The sequence below is a fragment of the Petaurus breviceps genome, unplaced genomic scaffold (genome assembly GCF_028583685.1).
Source record: "Petaurus breviceps papuanus isolate PSGF00001 unplaced genomic scaffold, PetGlider_PUasm1.0 90881, whole genome shotgun sequence".
Classification (NCBI taxonomy): domain Eukaryota; kingdom Metazoa; phylum Chordata; class Mammalia; order Diprotodontia; family Petauridae; genus Petaurus; species Petaurus breviceps.
The window spans coordinates 2,630,261-2,643,058 of record NW_027187369.1 but is presented as its reverse complement, the minus strand read 5'-3'; the positions used below and the strand labels follow the sequence as shown (position 1 = coordinate 2,643,058).

The window sequence follows — 12,798 nt, the reverse complement described above, 5'->3', positions numbered from 1 at the left end:
CAACATTATTATCCATGGATATATATTTAAGGGACAGGCAGTGAGGGAGATATCAAATGGTAGTAGAATGTTCCAGTTCTTAGAGAGAGATGCCAAGGCATGCTTAATTGCATGGATGGCTCTCACGCCTCTCTTTTCTTTGAGTCAGTAGATGAGATCTAAATGAAAATACCATCTTTTAGAGTCTGGTTTAGTTTCTAGTGAACTGGAAAAAGGTGATTTAATAGGAGTGTATAATCTCTTCTAATCTCTTCCCTACTACTGGTTTAAAAAAAAACAACTCCAAGTGTGGAACATGCTGATTCTCTTGGTATGAGATGGGCAATAGAAGTATGTTCAGAGAGTCAAGAATTGTTCTGTTTTTGACCAAGATCTGAGGGGCTAGGGGCGGGACAGGGAAAGGGAGGAGAGGCACTGAACAGATGGCTTCATAAAGCTTTGCTTTGCTTCTCCCCAGCACAAGTCCTGCTCACAAATACTATCTAGCTGTGGATCCAGTGTCAGAAGCCCTTTACTTATCAGACACAAATACTAGAAGAGTCTACAGGTTGAGATCTCTTGGAGAAACCAAAGATCTGGCGAAGAATTTTGACATAGTGGCAGGAACAGGTGATCAGTGCCTTCCCTTTGACCAGAGTCACTGTGGAGATGGAGGGAGAGCATCAGAAGCTTCACTCAACAGTCCCAGAGGTAAGAAAGTAGATTTCATGAAATTTCATGAAAAGGCCAAGTAGATTTCATGAAAGCTCAAGAATGATAACACTGGATCAGACCTCTGTTCTGTCCCATCTGTGCGTCTAATATTGAGAAAAGTCCTGGTTGTCCTTGATTTCTGCCTCAGTGAATAAATGAATTCAAAAAGTGCCAAGCACTATACTGAGCCCTTGGACGACAAATACAAGTAAGGAAGAATGGGAGAAACCACACAGCTGGAGGAAGGTACTTTGGAGTACTTTGGTCTGTAAAACTATAAGCTTGGTGAGTGAGGTCACACCCTATCCAGAGTTAATTCAGTTATGGTTGTGGTTCCAGAGCTGGTTAGGAGGGTGGCGGGGAGGGAGAAAAAAAGAAGGAAGCCCAAGGCACTAGCCAAGTCTATGAAAGAGATGGCTAGAAAGTCAAGAACCAGGGCAGCTAGGTGGCACAGTGAATAGAGCACCGGCTCTGGAGTCAGGAGGACCTGGTTTTGAATCTAGTCTCAGACACTTAACACAAAAACTAGCCATGTGACCTTGGGCAAGTCAGTTAATCCCAATTGCCCTCCAAAAAGCAAAAAAGAAAAGAAAAGAAAGAAAGTTGAGAACCCAGTGACTCCAGGGGCTGAGATTTGCTGAAAGAGTGTTTGGGAGACACAGTCACTACCCAGAGGAACAGGGCCCTAAGGCAGAAGGTCCTCTAGGCCAAGGGTAGTAACCTCTTTTGTGTGTCCTTGGACCCATTTGGAATCCTGGGGAAGCTTGTAGAGTCTTTCTCGGAATGTTTTTTTAAATGCATTAAAATAACATGCATGCATAAGATAAGAAAATTGATTATATGGTAATACAGTTACCAAAATATTAGGAAATAGGTTGATGGCTCCTAGAGCTTCTGAACCTGGTTTCTGGTGTGGGTGGCAAGGTAGTTGTGTTGGGACATGGGAGGCTGTAGAGAAGATGGCCAGAGAATAGGTAATAAAATGAGGAGGATAAGAATGTTCCCTCCAACATTCATAACTTCCCTTGCTATTATGGAATGTATCTGTCATCAAGTGAGTTTACCTAAATCCTTCTTGAAGCTGTTTATAATCTATATTGTGCCACCTCAGAGATAAATTCTAAAGGTTGGCTCCCTGCTGTGTACCAAAGGATTATGGTTTTTTTGTGTTTGAGATTGACCTCTCTGAAGCTTCAGAAAATAAGGGAATCCCCTTATTCTTATGTCTAAGATTTTGTGGTCAAGTCACGGTTCTCCCTCTTCTTCCCTTTTGTAATCACAGATTTCACTCATATCCTCTCTTAACCTTTGTCTTTCTCATCTGAAGAGCCTTTTTATTGCACCCTCATAGTGTCTTCCCTCTTCTCTTGATTATTGAAGTGCTCTCCTCTGGACCTTGTCTTTCTTATCTTCTGAGCACATTAACAAAAATATAATTGACTCTAGCTGGCCTTATGAAGATTCTGCATAGCAGCAGTATAGGGGATGGAAGCCTGGCCTTTGAGGATGGAAGGTCTGGCTTCAAGTTGTGCCAGACTTAACTGAGGGTCCTCAGGTAAGCCTTTTAATCCCTCATTGCCCCCAGGAGACCCTCTGAGACTTGGAATTATAGATAAGATGGCATGGGAGAGGGAGTTTCCACACTAGGAACTCCCCACACGATGAAATCCCAGCTCCACCCCTTCCAAAATTCAGCTCTTATTTATATCGAATGTCAGATGTTCCCTTTCTCACCATTTGACATTTGCAATGTCAGAATGAAATCCCATTTCCTTTCAGAATTTCAATCTTGCACTTTTCCATTAAGCTCCATCCAACGGCTTTTCCCTTCTTGATTTTCTTTCCCAGCTGGAGTGCCTCCCCTCCCATGGAAAGTTAGTGTGCTCGCTATTATGACCTAGTTGTTTCATCTCCCCCAGCTAGACTGTAAACTCCTTGGAGGCAGAAGTTGGGACTGATGAGGAGGGAAATATGAGGGTGGTGATAGGCCCTTTATCACCATCAGCTCACATGAGCCTCACGATCACCCTGAGAGTTGGAAGGAACCTTAGAAATCACCTAGCTTGGCACCATCTAGGTGGTGCAGAGGATAGAGCACTGGGCCTGGAGTCAGAAAGACATAAGTTTAAACGCTGCCTCAAGCACTTACTAGCTCTGTGACCCTGATCAAGCTTCTTAACCTCTGTCTGCCTCAGTTTCCTCAACTGGGGACAATTATAATACCTGCCTCCCAGGGTTGTTGTGAGGATAAAACCTTCGAGCCCTATGTAAATGCTAGTTGTTCTTGTCATTATGGTCACCTAGCCTCATGTTCTCAATCCTCCTCCCAAGAGGAAGCTGAGATCAAGAAGGAGATAGTCCCTTTCCCACGGTCATACATATAGGGGGAGGCATGGCTGGGCTGCCACTGGGCCCTATTGGCTGCCTCTTGGTACCTCACAGCATGGTATAGAGCCCCTCACATGACAGGGCACAGCAAGGCCACTGAAGTCTCTTTCTCTATGTGATCTTTTGTTAAGTTTTTTGTTTTTGACCTATGAGGAGATGCATGGCCCAGCGAACAGTGACACATTGGGAAATAATAAAGTTTGAAATGGAACACTTTTCTTGCATTGCCACTTGGAGGCCAGGCATCGTGCAGCTCCTTGCAGCCTTTCCAGAGACCTGCTCAGGTCAGGGCCCCTGATGCAAGCAGGCCTGGCTCCCCTGCCTGGCTCAAAGGCTGTTCTGGGGAGGAAGCAGACCCCCACTGGGCTTGACTTCTTTAAAGAAGCACTTCCTCTTTCCTTCTGCCATAGAGATTAGACAAAGAAATGAAAGGGCTAGGGGAATCTCAGCCATAACAGTTCTGATGGTCAGGATATACATCACCTGGTAAAGCCTTAGTAATGAGAATTCCTCTTTCTATTAAAGAGAATATTAAACTGAGTTGTACTTCGTGGCATAGGGAGTCATGTGTCTCCCATCACCTAGTTTTTGCCACTTAGTGTACTTCATAGAGTTCAAAAACTTTTGGGGGCTGAACCAACAAGATAAGACAAGGGGCCATTCCCCTCTGAAAGGCCTCCAGGCCCCACAACCCCTCTCGAGAGTCAGGACATTTTTTCCTAAGATTAACAGAATCTTTGAGTTGACAGGGACCTCAGTGCTGATCCATCTGGTCCAACTGATTGCACCAAGAAATCTCTACCATCACATACCCAATGAGTGCTCATCTTTCCTCTGCTCAAATCTCCTCGAGGAAAAGGAATCCCTCTACTTTTCTGGTCCTCCTTTATGGTAGCTTTACGATGACCAAGCTCCCTCGGTCTCTGGCGGATTCTTTGTTCTACTTTAAAAAACATAATGGAAAAGATGTAGAGAGCCAAACCATGTCTACATGGCAGCAAACACATGGTTGCGAACTAATTTATACTTTTGCTATAGAACTCTTTGTTAAGTGCTGCAATTGACCACTTCTGGGTTGGGAGGTGAGGCTGGGATCCAGAGTGGCCAGCACAGGAAGCTGATCCCAGAATGTAGGGAGTTTCTTTTGCCACTGAGGCATTCCTCTGGAGGAGTCTGCCACCGATGCTGGGAGTAAGGGCACCTTATGACAATGCTGTTGGCATCTCCTAAATCAGAGGCATCCAACATTGGGGGCAGGGAATGCAGCCCAAACCAGATTAAAACATAAGTGGGGAAAAATTGAACAAAGTAAATCAAGGTATTATAAAACATATATAACATTCTATGTTAAAATTAAGTCCTTACATGACCAGCAGGCCTCCTTATGTACTAGACTAGTATTTTTATTTGGGTTTGACACCCCTGCTCTAACTTCTATATCCTAGGGCAAAGCTCCAGCCAAGTGACTCTCATTCCAGTTCTACTCAGGTCCTCAGTTCCTCATCTCAAGTTTTCTTATCTGTAGAATGAGGGATCTGAAACAGAAGATTGCTAAGGTCCCTTCCAACTCAACCTCAATGATCATATGATCACTTTTTACCTCCTTCCTCTTGTATCTGCAGAGCTGCTGGGGTTTTTAACAAGATGTAAAACTTCACCTTTATTAACGTTATCAACGGGCGTTTATTGAGCTCCTACTAAGTGCCAGGTACCGTGCTAAGTGCTAGGGGTATAAAGATAAGTGAAAGTTGTTTGGTTTGTTTAGTAGGCAAACACTCCCACTTCCTGGATCTTACAGCTGTTCTTCCACTTCTCTGTGATCTTTTTGAACAACACTGACAGCTGCACTGCAGTCACATTTGCCATTTACTTCAGGATTTTAGGATTCTTCTGGGCCTGGTGACTTGAACTCACCTTGAGTATAAATGCCCTGCTGATCATTTTTGTTCTCTCCATTCCAGTCAAAAGATGATCTCCTTCACAAAGGAGAAAAAAAGAAGCAATTTAAGCCTTGATTAGCTCTGCTTCCTGTGTAATCCATTATCATCAACCCATCCACCCTAGGCAGCATACCTTTCCTTTCTTGACCCATCTCTTTTCCCTCTTTGAGTTATTCTTTGCTTTCCTTTCCAACCTCAGCTCATTCTGTACTTTAATGATCTTGATGTTGTTCTTTTAATTGCCCTTCATACCCAGGATGGCACCACACTTTTTATCTTCAACTCCTTCCCTCCCACCCTCAGCCCCCTGACCTTGCTTTCATCTTCTGTGCTTGTCTTCCTTCTGCATTCATATCATGCAAAAACAATTTTCAGCATTCATGTTTGAAATTGAGTTCCAAATTCTCTCCCTTCCTCCCTACCCCTCTCATTGAGAAGGCAAGCACTTTGATAGAGGTTACACATGCGTAATAATGCAAAACATATTTCCATATTATTCTTGTTGTAAAAGAAAACATAGACCAAAATAAAAACCCAAGAAAATGACTCCTTCTTTTCCTCCCTCAGAAGAATCGATTGCTTTGTGTCTTCATTGTTTCATTTTTGAGACCTTCCCACTCTTCCTAGGTTAGCTCTCCCTTCAAACTCATGGCCCCAAGTTCCTTATCCTTTCTCTGAACCCTTTGAAAGCTTCTCTCCCAATGTCTAGACTGTGCCCAACTTGCCTCTTCTCTGTAGAAAATGAAGTGATTACTTTCTTCCTCTACCCAGGAGCCATCACTTCCACCCCAGGAACCATTTCTTCTTGTTAGTAAAGAGTTCCAAAGGAAGTTCCCTCTAACTTTTTTTGCAAGACAATCGGGGTTAAGTGACTTGCCCAGGGGTTACCCAGCTAGTAAGTGTCAAGTGTCTGAGGTCAGATTTAAATTCAGTCCTCCTGACTGCAGAGCCGGTGCCCTATTCACTGAGCTACCTAGCCACCCCAGGATGAATTGATTGAGACACAAAATTATAAGCTTCCTTGATGTGGGCACAGAAAGAACTCTAATAGATCTCTCAATATTCCAATAAAGGAATCAGGTCCCAAGGTCACATTGGACCACAGATTTAGAGTTCTGACTCCTAAGCCAGAATGTTTTTTCCACTACAAAAGAGCCCTAACTGATTTGACTGAAAGTGATAGTAGTAGAACATTCTTGACTTCCCTCAGTGTTAGCCAATAGTTCAGCATCAATTCATGTCTATTGAGTAAATGTTATATGTGTAAGAAGACATGGTTCCTGGCCCCCCTGATGATATACTTGTACAGAAAAGACGGGAAATGAGACTCAATCCAAAGCAGTATATAATAGTTTGATCAAGATAGGTATGGAAGTACAGAGGGAATTCAAAGGATCACATTCTCTTTTAATACTTTAACACCTCACAGGAATTTGTCTCATTTTTATGAAGGTGATTCCTTGATCCAGCTTTAGTCTCTCTCCTAAATTCCAGTCCTGCTCTTCTTAGATTATCTCTTCTTGACCTGTTTCCCAGCTCAGTTGTTTTTGATTTAATATTCCTTACATTTTCTTCAGGTTTTTTCCTGTCTTTTGATTTTAATATTTCTTGCTGTTTCATGAAGTTGTCATTTTCTGTTTGACCTGTTCCAATTTTCAGAAAGTTCGGTCTTGGGTAAAGTTTATCTCTATGTGTTCAAAGGTATGAATTTTCCTTGCCATTTATTCCTCCTTGGATATTCCATTTGTATCTCATTACATTTCTTCCAGGTATTCTTGTAGTCCTTGTGGACAGGACATTCTTTTCTCTGAGGGTCTACCTGAGTTTGTAGAGTTACTCTCATCTTCTGTGAACATTTTGTTTATTTAATATTTTATTTTTCCCCAATTACATGTAAAAAACAATTTCCAGCATTCATGTTTAAAATTGAGTTCCAAATTCTCTCCCTTCCTCCCTACCCCTCTCATTGAGAAGGCAAGAGCTTTGATATGGGTTACATATGTGTAATAATGCAAAACATATTTCCATGTTAGACTTGTTGTGAAAGAAAACATAGACCAAAGAACTCTAATAGATCTCTCAATATTCCAATAAAGGAATCAGGTCCCAAGGTCACATTGGACCACAGATTTAGAGTTCTGACTCCTAAGCCAAGAAAAATAAAGTGAAAAGCGTGCTTCAATCTGTATTCAGACTTCATCAGTTCTCTTTCTGGGGACGGACACCTTTCTTCATGATAAGTCCTTCAGAATTGTCTTAAATCCTCGTACTGCTGAGAACATCTAAGTCATTCACACTTGCTCATCTTCCGTTATTGCTGTTACTGTGTACAATGTTCTCTTGGTTCTACTAATTTCACTTTGCACATAAGTCTCTCCAGGTTTTTCTGAGAGCATCTAGTTCTTACATCACAATAGTATTTCATCACAATCATATACCACAACTTATTCAGCCATCCCCCATTTCATGCACATCCCCTCAATTTCCAATTCTTTTCCACCAGAAAAGAGCTGCTATAAATATTTGAGCTCTGCATAATGGTTAAATTATTTCACAACTCCACCAGCAGTACATTAGTTTCTCAATTTTCTTCTGGGAACATTTTGAACTGAACATTCCACAGGTACCTCTAAATCAACATGTCCAAAATATAATCAATCAATTAATTAATTAATTATCTGGGCCCCCACTTCAACCCTCCCTTCTTCTAAACTTGCCTTGCTCTTCTGAAGTCACCACTATCTGTCCATTCAGTCAGGTTCACAGCCTTGACTCTCCACTCTCACTCTCCCCACATACCCAGTTAGAACTTGTCATTTCTACTTCCACAACCTCTCTGACACCCACGTATACCCTCTTCCCAACCCAATAGCCACAGGCCTAGCCAAAGCCCTCTTTTTTGGACTCTTGAAATATCCTCCAATCTGCCTTCCTCTCCTCAAGTCTCTCACCCAGTCCATCCTCCACACATCCCCTACAGTGATTTGCCTGAAGCACAAGTCAAATCATATATTCCTCTGTTTAATGAACTGCAGTGGCTTCCTTATTACCTCCAGGATCAAATTTGACCTCCTCTGTTTGGTGTTTAATTCCCCTTTCTGCTTGTCCAAACTTGTTGACCTATTACTACTTTCCACATCGTCCAGTCCAGCCAGACTAGCCTTCCTACGGTTCCTCCCAGAGGACACTCCCATTTCCTTGCTTTTGTACCAACTGACATGCATTCTGTTCCTGGAATGTACACCCTGCTCACCTCTACTTCTTAGAATCCCTGCTCTCCTTCCAGGGTTAGTTCAAGTTTTGCCATATTCCTGAGAACTTTCCTGATCCCCATTGCTGCTAGTTCCTTCCTCTCTCAGAATCCTTTTATGTCTATATTGTATCCACTGGGATATGCACTCCCCCCTGTAAGCTCCTTGAGGGCAGATTGTTCACTTTTGTCATCTTTGTATCTCCAGTGGCTGCTGCAGTCCATGGCGCTTAGTAGGTACTTTAGAAATGTTTGTGAGTTAATTGATTGCTTGGAGCTAGAATGGTGATCATCTAGTCCATCCTTTTCATTTTACAGAGGAGATCAAAGCCTGGAGTGGTACAGGGATTTGCCCAAAATCACCTTCTTGGAAGTGACAGTGAGTGAAAATCCAAGTGGGATGGGACTAACCAGGAATGGCTCACAGAGGGATCTGTCTTCTATGGGGGAGGCAGAGGATCTGAATTTTTAGACATGTGGATCTCTGCCAATGTGCATGCCACGTGGTTGAGCTGTGGTCATCATCCCACCTGCCACCATGGAGTCAGGCCTCTTCCCTTCTAGCCATAAATCAGTGAACGAGCTTCTCTTGCTGTGGACCAATTATAGAAGCTTCCACAGCAGAAGGAAAAAACATGCAAGAAGTCATTAAAATGCTAAGTACAGATGGAGGGAAAGTATCACTACTTGCTAATTGCTTCTTTGAGGTCTACTGAAAATTCCTTTACTGTATGCTTGTTACTTTACAATTCCCAGACACGTGTGCTCTTCAGTGAGCTCTCCTCCTTCTTCCTTGGAGCCCTGCAAATGCTTAATGGATTACTTTAAGGAGAGGCTTGATTTTGGCTTTCACCTGATCGCTAATAAAGAAAAACTATAGATCAGTAGGAAATGGAAATGTACATCTAGGGAGTACCCTTTCTAGGTTAGAAACAAGAACTGGTTATAGGCCATTAACAAGCCGCATATTGCAGTTAGGGACAGGTTCTCCAACCCGACCTTAATTGTGCAAGGTAAGTCTAATAAATGTTAATCAGAAAGACAACTAATTTACCTTCAGAATCAATTCTGAAAATAGGATGAGTAAAATTTGCTTTTGAGATCATTTCTCCTAAATTGGAAATAAATTACTGAATGGGATTTAAAAAACAACCAACCATAGAAGCCAAGTCATAAGATTCTCTTTGAGAAAGGGAGAGGTAAAAACTAAGTTTAGGGAGCCTGGGTTTTCTTTTCCAATTGACTCATGATAATGCCAATCACTGTTTCTTTGCATGACCTCATGCAAGTTGCTAGCTTCCCATGGCTTCATTTAACCATGATTTGAGGTTTGTTTAATGTCATTGACTTCCAAGAGAAAATGTTCCACAATCAGTCATTAAGGATTTCTTGAGCATCTCATGTGTCACCAGGCTCTGTGCTAGGTACTGGTCAAACAGACAAAAATTAAATAATTCCAGGCCTCAAGGAGATTACAAGGGAAACAACATGTACAAAGTAAATACAAAATAATTTGGAGTAAGGAGGCCCACGGGACCAGAAAGATCAGGAAAGGCTTCACAGAAGAGACCATGCTTGAGGTGAGCTTTAAAGGAAGCTAGGGATCCCACCTGTAGGGCTTATTACCCTGTATGACCTTAGGCAACTCACATACCTCCCTAGGTCTCAGTGTATTCATCTATAAAATGAGGGCATTGGACTAGATGGACTCCGTGGTCCCTCCTGACCCTAGATCTGTGAACCCATGACGCTAAACAGTAGAAATGAGGAGGGAACACTTTCCCTACATGGGAGGACAATGATGAAAGATAGAGAGTCTTGTGGGTGGAGGAGCCAAAAGACCAATTTGTCTGGATTACAAAGTATGTCAAGGGGAATAATTTATTAGTAAGCCTAGAAAGACAGTTTGAAGCCAGGTTATCAAGAGCTTGAAGTGCCAAATAGAGGAACTTCTCATTGATCCTGGAAGTAATAGGGAGCCACTGAACATTATGAAACACAGGAATGACCCGTGCTTTAAGAAAATGACTTTGGTACCTGTGTGGAGGATGGATTGGAGTGGGAGAGATTTTAGGCCGCAAAACCAATCAGAAAGTTCCTGCAGTAGTCCAGGTGAGAGGTAATGAAAGCTTGCTGGCTGTGTAAATGGAGAGAAGGGAATGGATCAGAAAGATCCCATGTTGGGAAAGCAACTCTGCAGGGCCAGGTGTTTCATTTGCAGAAAGGAAGGTATTTTTTGCTTGGGTTTCTTGTTTCCATAAAACCCATTTCCCTGGTTTTTCTATTCTACTATGCTTATAGCTGTGCAAAAGTTATTAGTTAAGTAAAACTGTAAGAAAGCTTGTTGCATGTATTGGAATATTCTGCATTTCCTATTATCATCAGGCTGGTTTAAAACCAAAAAGGCCCTGAACTGCCCTCCTGCCCTGTACCTTTCCAATAAACCCACACTTAGTTGTTGTTTTTTTCTCAGAAAATGGAAAAGTCTGAAATCTCTCAATTGAATGAACACCAGGAGCCTCTGGGCCCTTCCATATAGACCCTTCTCAAGACATAGCCAGCTTTACACCCTTTGATTTGAAATGCACCTGCTGCTTTACTCATCAGTGCTTTAGTATAATGGGGCAGGGGAAAGAGTTTTGCAAAGATTTGCCAGAGTACTAATCCTTGGCATCATATCTGATGCTGAACTAACTTTGAAGGATGCTTTTAAAACATGCATGAATGATGAAGTTGAAACTTAGGTTCTTTTTGTTATTTTTACTGCAACTTGCCTTCAAATTAATGAGTCATATGATGAATAATCAAGTCCTTAAGCAAAATTTCAAATGGTACAAGGTGGGGACAGGAACTCCAATTTGTGACAAGATGACTGCATGTTTTTAAAAAGTCAATACAAAGAGGAAGAAGTGACTAGCCAGGATGAGATTCCTATGTGACTCATTTTGGTTCCATTAAACTTCAACATGGGTTGTATCTCGGTTTTTGCTTCCATCTTTAATGACAAAATTGGTTTCAGTGTTAAGCAGGGCAGGATAATACCTAGACTATAGGTAAGGAAGCCATATTGCTTCACAACAAACACAAATTGCCTCAACCAAGCCTGTGCCAATTGGGCCCTGGCTTGACAAAGGTGTGGACAACACCAAGTTTCAGGCCCAAATGGGGAATGAGCCATAAACCTTGATGGCCTTTGAGCAGCATTCTACTTCACTTATGATTCATGCATATGATTCAGGTTTCATGAGCATAGTAGAGAGGGGAAGGTACTATTTGTCCATTAAGATTTGTGCTGACAGGAAGTTCACTGAATTGAGCATCTAAATATACCCATTCTAGTCCTAGCTCTCCCACTAAGGAACTTTATGACCATGGGCAGGTCATTTTTCTCTTTGTTTGAACTTCAGTTTCCTCATCTGTCAAATGGAACAAGACGTTTGGGTGAGAGAAGAAGTTGGATGAGATTATGTCTAAACTCTCTCCCAGATGTAACATTCTGAGACTCTTGTGACTTTCCATTTATTTCCCAACCAAGTGAATTAATTAATTGAATGATTATTCACTCACTACCCTGTTACTATTCCTGTTACTAAAAAGAGACATGAGGTAACCCCAGAATTTAAATGATTGAGACCCATTATTTAGGTCATCTAAAGACACTCAGAAAGACACATGCACATATCCTAGGAGTATCTAGTTGAATTCATTCACACAGTTTCCAGGCCTCCATGATGTCAAAATGACTAAAGTCATTCCTCTTTCAGTTTTTCCCACTAATTGCTTTGGCATCACTGAGGCCAAATCCTAGATTAACAGAGGTTATCTCCTACAGAAATCCATCACTTTCCCCAAAAAATCTACCTCCAAATCGCCAACTCAGTCAATTGCCATTGCCTGCTAAAGGTCTTCCCCCTCAACACAATTGGCCAGAGGCACTGGAATCCATTGGCGAAATCACTTTTAAGGCCTCATATCCCTCAAAGAAAGTCATGTTTCAGAGGAAATAGTGTACATTTTTCACAAAAGTGAGTTACTGGTTAAAGCTTTGCCATTAGTCTTGTGACCTCCTGTGGCTATAGGGAATGACTTGGTTCCACTTAGCCTGCCATAAATAAAAGTTTAACACGTTTTTTAACCATGGAGATGCATATGATGATTGAAGATCTTTTGACCTTAGATCGTATCAACAGCCAATATTTGGAAGGGTTTTTTTTTACATGATACAAACCCAGAATAACAAGACACTTGGGGAGAAGGCAGAGAAAGACAAAGCAAATGAATCTGAATTTCACTTTAAATGGTATATAGTCTTGGTTACATGAAGATTGGGCCCAGGGAGCATCCATGAAAGGAAAAACAAACTATTTAGTTCATTCAAGTTTTATGATCCTACAGATGCATTATTAAACTGAATTATACTTTTCTATTGATTTTAATTGTTCATTTATGCCTGAGCCATCAAACTTAGAGGCAACAGATTTAGATTTAGAAATGTCATTTGTCTAATTAAAAGTCTGACTTACCCCT

At 41.7% G+C, this 12,798-nt stretch overlaps 1 protein-coding gene across 1 annotated transcript in view; it reads left to right on the top strand.

Moving 5' to 3' along the window:
- TENM1 (teneurin transmembrane protein 1) overlaps positions 1-12,798 on the top strand; it is a 782,231-nt gene that overhangs the window by 695,505 nt on the left and 73,928 nt on the right. The window contains exon 22 of the mRNA XM_069074038.1: positions 458-690. Within this exon, the coding sequence (XP_068930139.1) occupies positions 458-690 (233 nt within the window). The remainder of the gene's footprint in view (positions 1-457; positions 691-12,798) is intronic.